The 19,412-nt window shown below is 50.2% G+C and overlaps 1 protein-coding gene across 6 annotated transcripts in view; it reads left to right on the top strand.

Annotated features, from left to right (window-relative positions):
* BAIAP2L2 (BAR/IMD domain containing adaptor protein 2 like 2) overlaps positions 1 to 19,412 on the top strand; it is a 31,865-nt gene that overhangs the window by 1,473 nt on the left and 10,980 nt on the right. For 2 of the 6 annotated variants that reach the window (XM_054469522.2, XM_054469523.2), the window contains 6 exons: positions 675 to 750; positions 1,523 to 1,609; positions 1,951 to 2,012; positions 16,122 to 16,193; positions 16,425 to 16,541; positions 17,434 to 17,580. In XM_054469522.2, the coding sequence (XP_054325497.1) occupies positions 675 to 750; positions 1,523 to 1,609; positions 1,951 to 2,012; positions 16,122 to 16,193; positions 16,425 to 16,541; positions 17,434 to 17,580 (561 nt within the window). Of the gene's footprint in view, positions 1 to 674; positions 751 to 1,522; positions 1,610 to 1,950; positions 2,013 to 4,410; positions 4,545 to 15,375; positions 15,620 to 16,121; positions 16,194 to 16,424; positions 16,542 to 17,433; positions 17,581 to 19,412 lie in introns of those variants that run through there. The other 4 variants (XM_054469520.2, XM_054469519.2, XM_054469521.2 and 1 more) reach the window with 3 other exon arrangements.

The raw sequence follows: 19,412 nt of genomic DNA, 5'->3' as shown, positions 1-19,412 counted from the left end.
TGAGACCAAAGAGGTTAAACAGCTCATTCAAGGTCATGGAGGGAGGAAGAGGTGCTGCTGGGATTTGAACTGAGACCCAAGTCCAAGTCCAAGCCTAAGTCCAGGCCCGTCCCCACCATCCAGGGAGCTCTCTGCCCAGCCCCAGCCTGGGGAGGCCCACACTAGTCCAGCCACAGCCTTGCCCATAGGGGGCTGTTCTTGGAGGAGGGCAAGAGCTGCCCTTGCCCCAGGGGTGACTGTTGGCAGCCCCAGGGGTGACTGTTGGCAGCCCCAGGTGTATAGCCCAACAAGGCCTGGACACAGGGCAGGGCTGAGCCGTGCCCAGTGGGGACCACAGCAGGTGGGCCAGCTTCAGCCCAGCGGGAGGAGGAGAACCTTCCAGGTGCACCATCTCGGGAGGCACCTCAGTCCCGCCAGAGCAGGTGTGAGCGGGAGCTGGCTGTGAGGGGACCATAGCTTGGAACAGGACCCCAAAAGATGGGCTCTGGGGTCCCTGCAGCCAAGAGCCAGGATTCTGGGTGAGCCTAGGTTTGTAGATGGGCTCCCCAAAGTCTGGGGCTTCTCACTGGGCTGGGGGTGCCCTGTCCCTGACGCCCGGTGACTTGACTCTGTCCATCGTTCCTTCTCGCTCCCCCATCTCCACACCTTTTTCCTCCCTTGGCCCTGGGGTCCAGAGCATCATGGAGCAGTTTAACCCCGCCCTGGAGAACCTGGTGTACCTGGGCAACAACTACCTGCGTGCCTTCCACGGTGAGTGCCTGCCCGGGCACCGAGCACCAGCCCTGGGCCTCTGCTGTCCCCACCCACCCAGGCCCCTCCCAGATTCTCTGCACCCCACACCTGTTCATCCTCAGCCCTACACCCTCCTACCCACCACCCTCACCCTCACACCTCTGCGGCCAGACAGGCCTTATGCACCCCCACTCTCCTGTGCCCACGCATCCCAGTCCACACCCAGCACCCCTCACTGCCCCCTCCTTCAGTGCCTCCAGACACTCCCGTGATGCAGTACCAGGCCCTGCAGGCCCACACAGCCCCAGTGCAGCCCCTGACAGTGCATACATTTCTAGGCATCACCTCGATGCCACTGGCTGAACCCACCCCTATACCCAGTCCCACCTCTGCACCCAGGCTCACACAGCAGCTGGCTTCCTCGCTCCGACTGGCCACCACCCACACATGCTGAAGCTGGCCTTGACGTTCACTCGGTCCCCATGCAAACCCTTGTACCCGTCCAGTGTGGCTGCTCATACCTGCCAATAGCAACCCCCTACCCACCAGTGCTGATCAACCCTGAACCTCAGGGCCACCCATCCCCCTGCTTCTTAGATGCTGTCCGCACCACCTCCCTGCCCCCAGCTCTCACCTTATACCCCTGCACCTGAGCTTCACAGCTCAACTGGTCACACCCTCCTCAGGGGCACACACAGGTGCCCACACTCCACCCAGGACAGACACAGTCCCCTCCAGAAGGGTGGGGCAGCGGCGGGGCTGGGCCAGACCTGTCCCTTCTGGTCCACAGCTCTGTCCGAGGCGGCCGAGGTCTACTTCAGTGCCATCCAGAAGATTGGGGAGCGTGCCCTGCAGAGCCCCACCTCACAGATTCTGGGTGAGGCTCCCCCTCCACAGCAGACCCCATTCTTGGGCCCTCCTTTTGCACCCTTGCCCTTCCAGGATGTCCTGCGTCCCTGACACAGGCCTTTCAGCCCAGGGCCCAGAGTCAGACTCTCGTTCTGGGGCCCAGGCTCCCCGCCACCACTCCCTGCCGGGCTGCTCCCAGGCTGGGACACACATGGCCTGGCTCCCAGAGAACCATATGGGAAGTTCCCGGACTTTGGTCCCAAAATCCAGCCTTGGGCAGGCCCTCTGTTGGCTTTCAGCGGAAGAGGGTGGTGGGTGGGTGGGGCAGGCTCCCCCACACCAAAGCCACAGCTGCATCCATGCCTCCAGGGGAGATCTTGGTGCAGATGTCTGACACCCAGCGGCACTTGAACTCTGACCTGGAGGTTGTGGTGAGTATCAGACCCCAGGGCCTGGAGGGGTCACTCGAGGAAAGTGGGCTACATTCCAAGGAGAGGGCCCAGCCTACCAGATGCCCTTCCCAGGGAGGATGACCATGGCTGCCCTTCCCAGCACCTGGCTCTGTGGGGCATGGTTCCCTGCAATAGTCGTTCAAGCCTCTAGCAGCCTTAGGAGGCTGGTGGCATTTCTGCCTCCATTTTATAGAGGAAGAAACTGAGTCTCAAAGAGCTAGTCATTGCCTGAGATGCCAGAGTGAATGGAGGCCCAAGGAAGAGAAAGGTCCTTTCACTGCAGCCCTCCTCACTGCAGCCTCCCAGGGAGCAGCCACGCAGACCTGACCATGTCACTCCCAGGAGCAGAACCATTCCACGGCCCCACTGCCCACAGAACTGAATACAGGCTTCTCAGTGAGGGGTCCCTGACTCTGTCCATCCAGCAGCTTCTGCCGACACCCCTAATACAGCCCAGCCCCCTGGAAGAACGGGCCCTCTGCTGGTGTCCCCGCTGCTGCCCTGCTGTCCTCTCAGCCTAGAGCCACCGGTCCCTCCCCCTGCCGTCCAGTTGGGAAACAGCTGTCTCCTCCTTCCCAAAGCCGCCTCTGACTCCCTGGGGCAAGTCCAGTCACCCCTCCCCCTGGACTCCAACAGATGCTTCTGTCCATTCTTAGCTCGTGGTGGGTTCAAAGCCCAGCTTCACCAGTGACTAGTTTTGTGACGTTGGACTCTATGCCTCCGCTTACCTATCTGAGGAATGGAGAGAATCATAATAACTGCCTCCCAGGATTCTTGAGAGGATGACGTGAATTAATAAGCATAAACTGTTTGCCCTGGCCCCACTTACTGCCCCTGGATACCTTAGCTATGATAACCAGAAGTTAACTAGCCTGCCCCTATCCCTCCCAAGACTGGGAGCGCCTCAAAGGCTTCCTTCCTCTCCATAGCTCCAGGGCCTGGTGCCAAGCAGGGCTTCAAAGACACAGGGGAAAGAAAAGAGCTGAGGGAGTCAACTTGGCTAGATGGAGAGAAGAGAGGGCTTTCCAAGGGAGCACGGCAGCGGGCTGCACACAGCCATGAGCGGGCAGCGGGCAGGCATGAGCCAGGGCTTGAGCGCAGGGGCTGAGTGGGAGAGGTGGGGTGGGGCCCGGTGGTGATGCACCTCGGAAGGTTTGGAAGGAAATTTCAACTAATTGTTCTCCCTCCAACGTGTGAAGGGGAACCCCTGGAAGTCAGGGTGCTCTTTGGGGGATACCATAAAATACTAGTCAGTTGGGCATGGGGAATAATCTTTTTTTTTTTGTTTTTGAGACGGAGTCTTCCTCTGTTGTCCAGACTGGAGTGCAGTGTCACAATCTCAGCTCACTGCAAGCTCCGCCTCCCAGGTTCACGCCATTCTCCTGCCTCAGCCTCCCGAGCGGCTGGGATTACAGGCACCTGTCATCATGCCTGGCTAATTTTTTTATTTTTTTGTAGAGATGGGGTTTCACCATGTTGGCCAGGCTGGTCTTGAACTCCTGACCTCAAGTGATCTGCCCGCCTCGGCCTCCCAAAGTGCTGTGATTACAGGTGTGAGTCACCGCGCCTGGCGGGGGACCAATCTTTCTATTAGAAAATGCACATCCCACACACACACAATAAGGCCCCAAGGCCCCTGGGCTCCATGGACTCCGTGGGCACTTTAGGATGTAGCATTAAGCCCCTGCCACCCCCTTGGATGTGGGCACAGAGTTATGGAGCCTGTGGGTTCCTGTCCTTGTGTTCAATGGCTGTCCTTGTCACTTGTGGAGCACCTGGGCTGGGCAGGGATGAGTGTCACCCAGGCCCACTCTGTAAGGAGAGCTGCCCTCTCCAGGCAGTGGCATCTCGGCTGTGATAACTGGGCAGGTCCACTGGCCAGAATCATACCAGACAGAACAGTGCCAGAGGCCACCCCCACCTGCAGCTCATTTATTTGATCCCTACTTACTGCCCTGTGCCAGGCACTGTGGTAGGCAGCGGGAATACAGCAGACAAAAACCCCTGCCATGCCAAAGAGGGAGCCAGAAAAACCCACAGTGAGTAAGTGAATCGATATGTAACACGTTCCATGCAAAATACACTAGGAGAAAAGTAGAGCAGGGACGGGATGTCTTTGGGGGTGCAGTTTTAAACAGATGCTCAAGGAAAACATCACCAGAAAGGTGACATTGAAAAAGGCCTAAAGGGCCCGGCGCAGTGGCTCACGCTTGTAATCCCAGCACTTTGGGAGGCCGAGGTGGGCGGATCACCTGAGGTCAGGAGTTGGAGACCAACCTGGCCAACATGGTGAAACCTTGTCTCTACTAAAAATACAAAAAATTTAGCCAGGCATGTGGTGGCAGGCGCCTGTAATCCCAGCTACTCGGGAGACTGAAGCAGGAGAATCGCTTGAACCCAGGAAGCAGAGGTTGCAGTGAGCAGAGATCGTACCACAGCACTCCAGCCTGGGTGACAGTGAGACTCTGTCTCAAAAAAGAAAAGAAAAGAAAAGAAAAAGGCCTGAAGGAGGTAAGGGCATTAGCCAGGGAGACCTCTGGGGGAAGGGCAATCTGGACAGAAAGGACAGAGCGTGGAAAGACCGAAGGCTGCAGTAGAGGGCAAGTCTGAGATGACCAGCCATTAACAGGCCCAGTGGGACTCTGGTCCTTCCTCTCAGTGAAAGGGACACCATCAGAGGGTCTTGAGCCAAGGAGGGACAGGATCTGACTTAGAATGTTTTAAAAAATGTTTTTTATTGTAAACTACAACATAGACACAGAAAATCTTGCTGAACAGATTAGAGCTTAATGAATCATTATTAGGCAAACCAGACCTGAAACTACCATGCAGAACTCTGCCAGCCTCCCCAGAAGCCCCTTCAGGTGCCCGCATCAAAACCACAGCCTCTCCCTCCCTCTAAAATTGTCCACTGGTCTGAGGTCACATTTCCTTGTGTGCCTTTGTAGTTTATCACTCTGCCTTACAACCCAAGACACTAGAATTTGGTTTTACTCTTAAAAAAAAAAAAAAAAAAATTTGGCTGGGTGTGGTGGCTCACGCCTGTAATCCCAGCACTTTGGGAGGCCAAGGCGGGCGGATCACAAGGTCAGGAAATCGAGACCATCCTGGCTAACACGGTTGAGACCCCGTCTTTACTAAAAATACAAAACAATTAGCCAGGTGTGGTGGTGGGCGCCTGTAGTCCCAGCCACTCGGGAGGCTGAGGCAGGAGAATGGTGTGAACCCGGGAGGCGGAGCTTGCAGTGAGCTGAGATCACGCCACTGCACTCCAGCCTGGGCAACAGAGCGAGACTCCATCTCAAAAAAAAAAAAAAAAAAGAAATTTGAGTCTCTTTGAACCTACGGGTTCCCCCTCCGTCTGTTTCTTTTCCTTACACTTTGTCTGTTGGAGACCCTGGGACCATCTGCTCTGACTTTCCCATAGTCTGGAAGTTGCTGATGATGCTCTCCTGATAATGTTCAGCTGGTTTCTCTGTCCTCTGGATCCGGAGCCTTGCCCTTGGCAAGACCAGAGGGGCTGCTGAGTTCTTCCACCAGGAGGCATCACTGTGTCTAGATCCGCCATGCATCAGGGATACACACCACTGTTCTTCCGATGCCCTTTCAAAGTATTCTTAGCTAGGATGCTTCCAGAAAGAGATGCTTCCCCTTATTTGCTATTATTACCCACTGGCAAATTTCATTTGGGGAGGGCAGGAGAAAGGTTTCATTCATTCCCTTTATTCATCAGGTTCCAAGATAATGAATCTGTGCCCTGTCATCCTCTGAAGGTGAAGCCACCAATTAACTTTATGTTTTTACTAGCACCATTATGTAGTACTTTTATTTACTATAATCAATATTGTAGATTTAAACTCATTTGACCTATTTCAATGGTTGGCAATTATTATCTTTACTGAAGTTGAAAATGTCCTATTTTTGGCCAGTGGAAGCTTTTTTTTTTTTTTTTTTTTGACATGGAGTCTCACCTTGTCACCGAGGCTGGAGTACAGTGACACAATCTCGGCTCACTGCAACCTCCGCCTCCCAGGTTCAAGCAATTCTCCAGCCTCAGCCTTCCATGTAGCTGGGACTACAGGTATGCACCACTGCATCTGGCTAATTTTCATATTTTTAGTAGAGACTGGATTTCACCATGTTGGCCAGGCTGATCTCGAACTCCTAACCTCAGATGATCTGCCCAGCTTAGCCTCCCAGAGTTCTGGGATTATAGGCATGAGCCACTGCACCAGTGGAAGCCTCCTGAGTCCTTGCTGTCTTCCTGATAAGAGGTTCCAGGCTCATCTGCTACTTGTGCTGCGTACGACATGGAATCAGCCATTTCTTCATGAAGCCCTGTTTTTACTTTTTGTTTTTAGTGCAAGTGGTATTTCAAAACCATAATCTGAATACTAGTGGTGCTCATTGCCACTGGGTTGATCTTTGTTTCTAGGCTTTTTTGGTGGCTGTGCAATGCATAGATTGATACATATTTATATGCAGTGTGCGTGTACACACATATAACACATATTCTCTCTCTCTGTCTCTTTATTTCTATTGCTGCTGCACAAATTCATCTTATTTATTTATTTATTTATTTATTTATTTATTTTCAGAGGCAGAGTCTCACTCTGTCACCCAGGCTGAAGTGCAGTGGTACAATCATAGCTCATTGCAGCCTCCAACTCCTGGACTCAAATGATCTTCCTGCCTCAGCCTCCCAAGTAGCTGGGACTATAAGAAAATGCCACCGTGCCTGGCTAATTTTTTTATTTTGAGATGGAGTGTCGCTCTGTCATCCAGGCTGGAGTGCAGTGGTGTGATCTCCACTCACTGTAAGCTCCGCCTCCCAGGTTCACGCCATTCTTCTGCCTCAGCCTCCCGAGTAGCTGGGACTACAGGCGCCCGCCACCATGCCCAGCTAATTTTTTTTTTTTGAATGTTTAGTAGAGATGGGGTGTCACTGTGTTAGCCAGGATGGTCTCGATCTCCTGACCTCATGATCCACCCGCCTTGGCCTCCCAGAGTGCTGGGATTACAGGCATGAGCCACCGCACCCGGCCGTGCCTGGATAATTTGTTAACTCTTTTTATAGAGATGAGGTCTCACTATGTTGCCCAGGCTGGTCTTGAACTCCTGGCCTCAAGCAATCCTTCCATCTGGGCCTCCCAAAGTGTTAGGATCACTTTTAGACCATTGATTCGTTTTCTTCTGTTTCGTGGGCCTTTCTGGTGTGTTTTGGTTGTCATAGGAATGTTATTCTCTTCCATATTCTCTTTTTTCTAATAATAACTTTCTATTGGATTTAACCGCAGAGATTTTCTGTGGAAAAGTAGGTTTTTTCCTGAAATTGAAAAAGGAGCACAGTCAAGACAGTTTTTCTCACTTCGCAAGATCTCTTTCTGTTGTTCTTATGTAGTTTTCCAAAAATATGGCAGCTCCCTTTCTGCAATTTCCTGGTTCTGTTCATGCTCCTACATTTGTTAGACTTTCTCTCTCCTTTTGTGTCTGTTGTCCTTGTTCCTGATTTTGATCCCCCTCACGGCATTCTCTCCTCCACGTGGGCCCTATCTGGATGGGAGCCTGGCTGGTCAGTTTCAAGACCTCCTAGAGGCTCCACTACTCCAGCCCCTTCAGACTTTACCAGGGACCTCTTACCTTCACCTCTGGACTCACAAACTCCTTGGAGTTTCAGCTGCTGTTCACAGACTGGCCTACTGAGCTTCCCATGACCATCTGCTGGCCATGTCGGGGTGCGCCTGTGTTCAGGTCCCTCGACACCCAGCTACCTCCCACTGCTCCATCCACATGCATGCTGGTCACACTGACCTCACAGCCGGTGCTGATTTGTGTTTGGGGGGTTATAGAGATATACTGTCATAGTTTTGTTCTGAATGTTGTCTTGAGTTTATTTTTTTTCTTTTAGCGGTTTTCTTTGTTTTGTTTTGTTTATTTGTTTGTTTTTTGAGACGGAGTCTTGCTCTGTGGCCCAGGCTGAAGTGCAATGGCGCCATCTCAGCTCACTGCAACCTCTGCCTCCCGGGTTCAAGCAATTCTCCTGCCTCAGCCTCCTGAATAGCTGGGATTATAGGCACGTGCCACCATGCCCGGCTAATTTATGTACTTTTAGTAGAGATGGGGTTTCACCATGTTGGCCAGGCTGGTCTCAAACTCCTGACCTCAGGTGATCCACACACCTTGGCCTCCCAGAGTGCTGTGATTACAGGCATGAGCCACTGTGCCTGGCCTTTTTTTTTTTTTTTTTTTTTTTTTTTTTTTTTGAGACAGGATCTCACTGTGTCACCCAGGCTGGAGTACAGTGGTACAGTCACAGCTCATTGCAGCCTAGACTTCCTGGGCTCAGGCAATCCTCTCACCTCAGCCTCCCAAGTAGCTAGGACCACAGGCATGAGCCACCACGTCTGGCTTTTTTTTTTTTTTTTTTTTTTTTTTGTAGAGACAGCATCTCACTATGTTGCCCAGGCTGGTCTGGAACTCTTGGGCTCAAGCAATCCTCCCACCTCAGCCTCCCAAAGTGCTGGAATTACAGGTGTGAGCCACCGTGCCTGGCTCGTCTTAAGTTTTTTATTTTGCTGTCTGGTTTCTCCATTCATTTTTAGGAGAAGATGAAGGAAGGTTTTGAAACTACATTTCATTTCCACCATCATCCCAGACCTGAGTGTTTTTTCTACTGAGGTGAAATTTACATACAACAAAATAAAGTTCCTAAATATCTTGTGTTAAGTTCAACAGATTTTGACAATTATATGCCCTGTGTGACCACCGTGTTAAACAGGATTTATTTAGAATGTTTCCATCAACCCAGAAAGTTGTCTTATGTCTCTTTTGTCAGTCTCGCCCCCTAGGGGCAAAGGCTTTCTGACTTCTATCTCTGCAGATTAATTTTGCCTGTTCTAGTGCTTCGTTTGAGTGGAACTGTACCCTGTATATTTTTTTGTGTCTAGCTTCTTTCACTCAGCATAAGGTCTGTAAGATTAATTCATGTTGTTGCATTGTATGAATCTGTGTCCCTATCTAGGAATACCTGAGACTGGGTAATTTATAAGGAAAAGAGGTATATTTTGGCTCATGGTTCTGCAAACTGTACAAGCATGGCACCAACATCTGCTTAGCTTCTCATGAGGGCCTCAGGAAGCTTACAATCATGGGGGAAGGTGAAGGGGTAACAGGTGTGTCACATAGCAAGACAGCAAGAGAGAGAGTGGGGAGGTGCTAAGCTTTATTTATTTATTTATTTATTTATTTATTGAGACGGAGTTCCACTCTGTTGCCCAGGCTGGCATGCAGTGGTGCGATCTCGGCTCACTGCAACCTCTGCCCCCTAGGGTTCAAGCGATTCTCCTGCCTCAGCCTCCCGAGTAGCTGGGATTCAGGCCCCTGCCACCATGCCCGGCTAATTGCTGTATTTTTAGTAGAGTTGGGGTTTCACCATCTTGGCCAGGCTGGTCTTGAACTCCTGACCTTGTGATCCACCCACCTCAGCCTCCCAAAGTGCTGGCATTACAGGTGTGAGCCACCGCACCCGGCCTTATTTATTTATTTTTTGAGACGGAGTTTCGCTCTTGTTGCCCAGGCGAAGGGGTAACAGGTGTGTCATATGGCAAGAGAGTGAGAGAGAGAGAGAGAGAGAGTGAGAGTGGGGAGGTGGCGGGCTCTCTTTATTTATTTATTGAGATGGAGTTTCGCTCTTGTTATCCAGGTTGGAGTGCAGTGGCGTGATCTTGGCTCACTACAACCTCCACCTCCCAGGTTCAAGCGACTCTCCTGCCTCAGCCTTCTGAGTAGCTGGGATTACAGGCATCCATCACCATGCCCGGCTAATTTTTTGTATTTTTAGTAGAGATGGGGTTTCACCATGTTGGCCAGGCGGGTCTCCAACTCCTGACCTCAGGCGATCCATCCGCCTCGGCCTCCCAAAGTGCTGGGATGACAGGCGTGAGCCACCGCGCCCGGCTGACAGGCTCTTTTTAAACAACCAGATCTTGCATGAACTCATTACTACAGGGAGGCCACCAAGCCATTCATGAGGGATCCGCCCCCATGATTCAAACACCTCCCACCAGGCCCCACCTCCTACACTGGGGATTACATTTCCATATGAGACTGGAGGGGACAGAGATCCAATCCATATCATGGGTGTAACAATATTTTTTTCTGTTTTATTGCTTAGTATCTCGTATGAATATCCCACAATGTATCTATCCATTCTTCTGCTGATAGTCATTTGGGTCGTTTCCAGTTGAAGGCTATTATGGAGCTATTATGAATAAGGTTGCTATGAATATTCTTGTACAAGTCTTTTTATGGATATATGTTTTCATTTTTGTTGGACAAATAACCTAGGAGTGGAATTTGCAGGGCATGGGGTTGACATATGTTTATTAGAGTTCTCCAGTGTTCTTGTGCTATTCTGCATTCTGCCAGCAATGAATGAAAATTGCTGTCGTTCTACATTCTTGCCAGTGTTCAACGTCGTCAGTCTGTTTTATTTCAGTCATTCTCATGGGTATGGAGTGGCGTCTCACTGTGGTTTTGTTCTGATGTCCCTGATGACTAATGACTTTTAGTGTGCTTACTGGACATTTGTACATCTTTTTCCTTAAGATGTTGGTTTAGTCTTTTACTCATTTTTTTTTTATTGAGGTGTACTTATTGTTGAATTCTTTATATAGTTAAGATATGAGTCCTTTGTCAGGAGATGTATGGGAAATATTTTTTTTTCAATCTGTAGCTTGCCTATTCATTTCCTTAATGTTGTCTGTCTTTAATGAACATTAATTTTAAATTTTTATAGCCAGGCATGGCAGCACACACCTATAGTCTTAGCTACTTAGGAGATTGAGGTGGGAGGATCACTTGAGTCCAGGAGTTCAAAGCTGAGGTTCAAGCTCTGATCGCACCACTGCACTCCATTCTGGGTGACAGAGCAAGACACTGTCTCTAAAAATATAAATAAATAAATACATAAATTTTTATGAAGCCCAATTTTGCAATTTTTGTGCTTTTTTCGCAGTGGTTTGTGCTTGTGTCCTATCCAAAAAATCTTTGCCTACCCCATGGCACAGATATTCTCCTAAGTTTTCTTCTAGAAACTCTATATTATGGACTTTACATTTATTTCTATGATTTGTCTTAAATTTATTTTTGCATATTGAGATGAAGTTTAATTTTCCCTGGATGGATATTCAGTTATTCCCACATCATTTTAAAAACATTTCCCTTGACTCACTGAAATGACTTGGTATCTTGGTCAAAAATTGATTTTGGGCCAGGCAAAGAATCAGGCCAGGTGCGGTGGCTCACGCCTGTAATCCCGGCACTTTGGGGGGCCGAGGTGGGCGGATCACCTGAGGTCAGGAGTTTCAGACCAGCCTGACCAATATGGTGAAACCCCATCTCTACTAAAAATACAAAAATTAGCCAGGTGTGGTGGTGTGTGCCTGTAGTCCCAGCTACTCAGGAGGCTGATATAGGAGAATTGCTTGAACCTGGGAGGCGGAGGTTGCAGTGAGCTGAGATCGCGCCATTGTACTCCAGCCTGGGCGACAGAGCAAGACTCTGTCTCAAAAAAAAAAAAATTGATTTTGCATATATGTGTGGGTTTGTTTCTGGACTCTGTTCCATTGGTATGTGTTTCTATCCTTATGCCAATATCACACTGTATTACTTTAGCTTTATAGTAAATACTGAAATCAAGTAGGCTAAGTACTTTGTCCTTTTTCAAAATTATTTTGCCTATTTAAGATTGTTTGCATTTTTTTTTTTTTTTTTGAGACAGAGTCTTGCTCTGTCACCCAGGCTAGAGTGCAGTGGTGCGATCTTGGCTCACTGCAAGCTCCACCTCCCAGGTTCACACCATTCTCCTGCCTCAGCCTCCCGAGTAGCTGGGACTACAGGCGCCCACCACCACTCCTGGCTAATTTTTTTTTTGTATTTTTAGTAGAGATGGGGTTTCACCGTGTTAGCCAGGCTGGTGTCGATCTCCTGACCTCATGATCCACCCGCCTCGGCCTCCCAAAGTGCTAGGATTACAGGCATGAGCCACCACACCCAGGCTGATTCTTTGCATTTTATCTAAATTATAGAATCAATCATCTTACCTTTAAGAAAGGCTTCTGGAATTTTGATAGAGTTGCATTAATCTGTAAATCAATGGTCATCTTAACAATATTGAGTCTTCCAGATCCATGAATATGGTATATCTCTCCATTTATTTATTTTTCTTAGCAATGTTTTGTCATTTTCAGCAAGTGACATTTGCGGAGGTGGCAAAAGGATTCCTCAAGAGTTACTGGAGGCTGGGCACAGTGGCTCATGCCTGTAATCCCAGCACTTTGGGAGGCTGAGGTGAGCAGATGGCTTGAGGTCAGGAGTTTTAGACCAACCTGGCCAACATGGAGAAATCCTGTCCCTACTAAAAATACAAAAATTAGCCAGATGTGGTGGTGCACACCTGTAATCCCAGCTACTCAGGTGGCCGAGGTGTGAGAGTCACTTGAACCTGGGAGGCAGAAGTTGCAGTGAGCCAAGATAGCACCATTACACTCCAGCTCGGGCAACAGAGAAAGACGCTGTCTCAGTTAAAAAAAAAAAAAAAAAAAAAAAAGAGTTACTGGAGTCCCTCTGTCCATAGAGCTTGCAATGCGTGGTTGAGACGACGAGATCTGCTGTCAGCTTTCTGTGCTTCTGTACTGAGGCGTACATAGGACCCTCTAATGAAGCGTGTGCTCCAGGGAGTGGAGATGGAGAGGGCAGTCTCTGTCTAATTCACTGGGAATTCCTCAGCCTGATCTGGGGTTGGTGACTTCCTCTGTCAGAAGCCACAAGCTAACAGACTGTTCTCTACCTGTAATGGACACAGCAAGAGCTCAAACTTCACTTCCATTCTCAACCTCTTAGTTTTGTTTTGTTTTGTTTTGAGATGGAGTCTTACTCTGTTGCCCAGGCTGGAGTGCAGTGGCGTGATCTTGGCTCTCTGCAACCTCCACCTCAGTGGTGCAATCTCAACTCACTGCAACCTCCACCTCCTGGGTTCAAGCAATTGTCCTGCCTCAGCCTCCCGAGTAGCTGGGATTACAGGCATGCACCACCACGCTGGGCTAATTTTTGTATTTTTAGTAGAGACAGGGTTTTTGCCTTGTTGGCCAGGCTGGTCTCGAACTCCTGACCTCAAGTGATCCACCCACCTCGGCCTCCCAAAGTGCTGGGACTACAGGCATGAGTCATGACGCTTGGCCCATTGTCAACCTGTTGATGGACCCATTTCTTCAGGAGCTTGGTATCCTTTCCATTAACCCAGTGATGCCTGGGACCTACCAGCTTGGGGTATCCTGGGTCTGTGTCCTCTGCTTCATTGGCGATCACAGCCAAACCACGACAACAGGAAGAGCTATGATGTGGCTGTCCTGCTGAAGCGCACATTGCCACCACGTGCCTTCGTTCACGCGTAACTGGAAGCAGAAGCAACACTATCCCATGAGAGGGGACTCAGCTTGTTCCTAAGTGATTTTTCCCGGGCAAGAGGAAGGGAATGGGGCAAAGAGAGTTAGCAGGAAAGGAAAGAGCCCCAGCTTGTCTGCTGAGCTGACAGCAAGAGCCCTTCAGGCTGTATTTGAAGGATACCTTAGGAGAGTTCCTGCACCCAGGCCTTTTGGGGAGAGCCCTCCACATCTCCCAGGGCTCTCAGGGAGAGTTGTGACAGCCCCACTGGCTAGGCTCTGCTTCCTCCGGCATCATCCGTGTCCCTGTTGCCTCTGCAGACCAGCCCTGCTGTAACTGAGTGTTCTCTGCAGGTCTGTACTTTGAGTTTATGTATTTAAAGTATTTTCTGTGACTTTCGGTGTGGTTCAAGTCAGTCTCTCCAGGTGCCATTCACCATCTTTATAAGTGCTCTGGTTACAAGGTTGCCTGGGTTTTGAGGGTCTGCCCCAAGCCCTGTTGTTTATATTGTGCATTTTTGCAGAAGGTGGGGATTTTCAGGAACATGTGGATTGTGATCGACAGAAACCTTGGACTGTCTCTTTACAAGCGAGGTCACACATTTTTTTTTTTTTTGAGACGGAGTTTCGTTTTTTTTTTTAATGGCACAATCTTGGCTCACTGCAACCTCTGCCTCCCGGGTTCAAGTGATTCCCTGCCTCAGCCTCCCCAGTAGCTGTGATTACAGGCAGCCGCCACCAGGCCCAACTAATTTTTGTATTTTCTGTAGAGATGGGGTTTCAGCATGTTGGCCAGGCTGGTCACGAACTCGGCCTCCCAAAGTGCTGAGATTACAGGCGTGAGCCACCACGCCTGGCCTGAGTTCACAAAATTTAAGGAGGCAGCGCTGTGACATTCACACTAGCGCAGGGTCGGGAAGGCTTCCTTTTGATTGGATCCAGCAGAAAGTGGCCCCCCAGAAGCGTCTACCTGGCATTTCTATAACAACGCATGTTTCTGTTCACTGTTCTATCATTCTGCAAACCTACGTGCCACTTCCTTCTTGGTGCTGACACCCTTCTCTACACACACACTGGCAGCCATAGCTCAGGGTTTCAGTACCAAAGAGGCGCCCTCAAGCTCCCTTGCAGACCAGTGGGCACCAAAGTTTGGGAAACAACTGTGGGAGAAAACCTTAAACTTTAGAAATTTTATTATGTAGTGATTTTTTCTGCATACTGGGAGGAGATTGCCAGCATTCCTTTTCTGGGCGATCCCCGAGCCCCATGGGATGATGTGAGGATACCTAGGGCAGGAGGAAGGACCCACTGTGGAAAAAGGCTGTGTGGACAGAGGCTGCGCAGAGGCAGGAGGGCCTCCAGAGGAGGACGTGTCCACGGGGTTGGGGAAGCGCCTCTTGTGTTCCATGTAGCCTGAACCCTCTTGCAGCTGGAAGGGTTAGGTCCAACTGCCCAACAACATGGAGTGACTCAGAGAAAGCTGATGGAGAATACAGGGTACCAGGGCACCATGTGGGCCCACAGAATCGAAGCTCATCAAGCTTTCAGAGAGCAGCTGATCAAGCCTTTCCTTTTTCTTTTTTTTTTTTTTCTTTTGAGACAGAGTTTCATTCTGTCACCCAGGCTGGAGTGCAGTGGCGTGATCTCGGCTCACTGCAACCTCCGCCTCCCTGGTTCAAGTGATTCTTGTGCCTCAGCCTCCTGAGTAGCTGAGATTACAGGCACGCACCACCACGCCCGGCTAATTTTTGCATTTTTAGTAGAGATGGGGTTTCACCATGTTGGTCAGGCTGGTCTCGAACTCCTGGCCGCAGGTGATCCACCCACCTCAGCCTCCCAAAGTGCTGGGATTACAGGCATGAGCCACCATGCCCATCCTGGTCAAGCCTTTCCTGTTACAGATGGGGCAACTGAGGCCCAGAGATGGGTGGCAACTTGTCCAAAGTCACAAAGCAAATAGGAGGCAGAACTAGAATGAGGATGAAGCTTCTGAGCCTGAGCCCAGCAGCCTTTCCTGTCCTGCCCTGGTGGCCAGACATCCACTTGCCATGGGAACCTGTCACCTCCCAGGCCCATCTGAGACCTCAACAGCTTCTGAGTGTTTTTGCTGGGCTGTGCCCTGCCCATGGTGCTGAGGACACAGAGGTGAGCCATGGCCATAGCAGCTCCAAGGGGCTATGCATGGGGGCCTGGCCATAAATTCTGTATACAACTGGGGGAACGGACAACCAAGGAACAAATGTGCATGCATTCCAGAAACAAAATGAGGGAGCAATGGATTCTGCTTGGGAAAGTCAGGAAAACAGGAAGCTGGCACTGGAAGATAGGGAGGAAATTCGAGGCAGAGGGAATGACATCATCAAAGCACAAACTAAGAATAAGACAAAAAGTAAGAACCAGAAGACTCTGACACACTTATCAAGGGTTCGTTTCCAGCCAGCACTGCACTAAACATTGTGAATGTTTAACCATTTCGTCCTCCCTCCAGCCAGGTGTTCTTCTTGTCTCCGTTTCTCTGACAGGTGGGCAGGTGCCTGGTATACTAGGAGCACGGTGGGCAGTCTGTTATAGCAGAAAGTGCAAGGGGGTGCTGGGGCCTGGGAACAGTAGGAGGGCCTTGATCACCCTCACCCTGCATTCCGCTCAGGTGCAGACATTCCATGGAGACCTGCTGCAGCACATGGAGAAGAACACCAAGCTGGACATGCAGTTCATCAAAGTGAGTCTGGCCTCCCCACTCGGCCCCCAACCCACTGCAGTCAGGACCCCCTCTCCCATTTGACAGGTAGGCACACACGGGCCACTGCTGAGCATTGACTGGGCCCCAAATTATCCATGTTCCCAGCTGAGCCCCGAGTCTCCAAACTTCCAGGGCCCTGATCTCTGGGAGGGGCGTCTTGAGCTCTCTGATGTGGGCGGATTCTCCCTCCCCCACTCCACCCTACCCCAGGACAGCCGCCAGCACTATGAGCTCGAGTACCGCCACCGAGCGGCCAACCTGGAGAAGTGCATGTCTGAGCTGTGGCGCATGGAGCGCAAGAGGGACAAGAATGTGCGGGAGATGAAGGTGCGAGGGCCGGAAAGCGGGGGTGGGCCGGGAAGCGGGGGTGGGCAGACCTCGGGGCGAGACCAGGCCCTGGGAACCCCGAACACCTCCCTGAGCTCCCCCACCGAGCACCAGCCCAACTGTGATGATCGTGGCTGGGGAGGTCAGCCAGCCCCTGGTGGGGTGGGCGTCACTAGCTCCCGGGGCCACTCCCAGCACCGCCCCTTGCTCTGTGGCTTACTGGCCTTCCCTAGAATTCCCGGGCCTCTCCTGCGACCCCATCCCGCCTCCCCCGTCTCCTACTTCACCGAGAAAATTGCTCGCTTGAACATGGTGCCAAAGGTGTCATCCACCAGCTGCTCATCCTCCCCCCTCCCTCCTGCCAGGCAGAGGTATCCCGCCCCCGGCTAGGGCCGTTCCCCTTCCTGAGCCTGGGGCCCCATCCCTGGCCTTTGTCTTCAACATCCAAACCCATGGATTAACCCTCTGCCTCCCTTCCCGTCTCTTCTTCTGGCTCCTAGCTCCTTTAAATCAGCTCATGCCTCCCCTCCTCAGAACCTTCCCCCTAAGTAGGGGCTATTAACCTACTCACTCATATTCTCATTAAACCCATCCCCCTGCCCCCTAAGCCTGTGCTTGGGCTTGTGCTGGGTGCCAGGGACAGAGCGATGGCTCAGACAGGAGCCCTGCTTGTGAGAAGCACCCGGGCGAGGGGGACGCAGGGCCCAGACTCATAACAAGGCTGCCGATGAGGGGGCAGTCTCAGGAGCTAGGATGGGCTGGGTGATGGGGGGTGGGCTTGGGGAGAGGGCAGTCAGGAAGAACAGGGGGCTTGAACACCTGGCGCCTGTGGGCGAGGTGGGTGGGATGAGACACACCCACCGCCCCCAGCCAGAATTCCCGTTCCCCCCAGGAGAGTGTGAACCGGCTGCACGCCCAGATGCAGGCCTTCGTGTCTGAGAGTCAGCGGGCGGCTGAACTGGAAGAGAAGCGGCGCTATCGCTTCCTGGCAGAGAAGCACCTGCTACTTTCCAACACCTTCCTGCAGTTCTTCGGCCGGGTGAGCTGGACTGGGGGGCAGCAAGCAGGGCGCTTCTAGGAGCTGCCCCCTCCCTGAGTGGCCGTACATAGAGATTTCCCTCTCTTCTTCCCTCTTCCTTCCCTGCCTGCCAGTCTGTAGAAATTCATTTTATTTTGCTCTCTCCATCCATTTCTTTCTTTGTTTCTGGGTTTGCTTGTATCACTGTATATTCACTCATTTATTCACTCGTGATATTGTTTGTTTTTAATGCATTCACTAATTCATGCATTTATTTATTCATGTGTGGACCATTTTTTAATTCCTGTTTGTATATTCTCACAATTCACAAATTCATTAATTGATAGGTTTGCTCAGTTATTGTCTATTAATTTTATCATATTATTTATTTATTTATTTATTGGGACAGAGGTTCACTCTTGTTGCCCAGGCTGGAGTGCAACGGCACAATCTCGGCTCACTGCAACCTCCGCCTCCCGGGTTCAAGCGATTCTCCTGCCTCAGCCTCCTGAGTAGCTGGGACCACAGGCATGTGCCACCATGCCCGGCTAATTTTTGTATTTTTAGTAGAGACAGGGTTTCGCCATGTTGGCCAGGCTGATCTCAAACTCCTGACCTCAAGCGATCTGCCTGCTTTGGCCTCCCAAAGTGCTGCGATTACAGGCATGAGCTACCACACCCAGCCATTTTATCGTATTATTTAAATCCTCTATGCTCTTGCATTGTTCCGTCTGCTAGACTAGTCAGACTCTCTCATTTCTCGTTGGATTTCTAATAGATTTCACTTTCTGAATTGAGCTGCCATGTTGTTTGGCGCATTTTTGGTTATAATTATTCTACCTTCTTTGTAAATATTGCCATTTATGTACTTAATGTCTCTCTTAATCAAGTTTGATGCTTTTAATTCTGCCTTTTCTGATATTAATACTGCTCTATTTTCTCTTCTCTTTGCTTATCTCTTTGTATGTTAAATATACTTTCTGTTACTGACGTGTAGCTGACTTTGAGTTTTTGACCAGTCTTACAGTCTGTGTCTTCTAATAGAAAAAGAATTCAGCCCATTCCCACTTAACATAATAATGAATATACCTGGGTTTTATTCCTTTTAGATAACTTGAGCTAACTGTATTTACTTTGTCATTTCCTCTTTTTCTCCCATGATATTTCTTGTCAGTTTGGTTGAGTTATTATACTATACATTCCCCCTTTCCCTTTATCAATTTAGAAATTGCACTATTTTTTTCTCTCTACCTGTGGTGACCTCACTTTGTGACTTTCATAATCACATATATATCCACCTATTATCTTTTCCAAAAATGCCAACTTCACCCTACTACAGACACACACTGTTCAGTCCATTGCTCCCCCAGTTCGTAAGATGAGATCTTGATTTAAAGCTTTCCACAAAAATTAGGCTGGGCGCGATGGCTCACACCAGTAACCCCAACACTTTGGGAGCCCGAGGTGGGTGGATCGCTTGAGGTCAGGAGTTCGAGACCAGCCTGGCCAACATGGCAAAACCCCGTTTCTACTAAAAATACAAAAATTAGCTGGGCGTGGTGGCAGGCACTTGTAATCCCAGCTACTCAGGAGGCTGAGGCAGGAGCATTGCTTGAACCTGGGAGGCAGAAATTGTAGTGAGCCAAAATCAAGCCACTGCACTCCAGCCTGGGTGACAGAGCGAGACTAAGTCTCAAAAAAAAAGATGAGATAACACCTTAAGAAGTATTTTCCTGCCCTCCAACTATTCTGAGGTGGGGCCTTTAGAAAGCTTTTACTCTTCTCTTCATCCTTCCCATCCTCCACTTCTTGGTTTTGCCAAGATAGTTTAGGACTTAGTTTCAGACCTCACT

Source organism: Pongo pygmaeus, chromosome 23 (assembly GCF_028885625.2).
Source record: "Pongo pygmaeus isolate AG05252 chromosome 23, NHGRI_mPonPyg2-v2.0_pri, whole genome shotgun sequence".
Lineage (NCBI taxonomy): Eukaryota > Metazoa > Chordata > Mammalia > Primates > Hominidae > Pongo > Pongo pygmaeus.
Note: the sequence above shows the minus strand (reverse complement) of the source record. Positions and strands in the feature narration are given on the sequence as shown.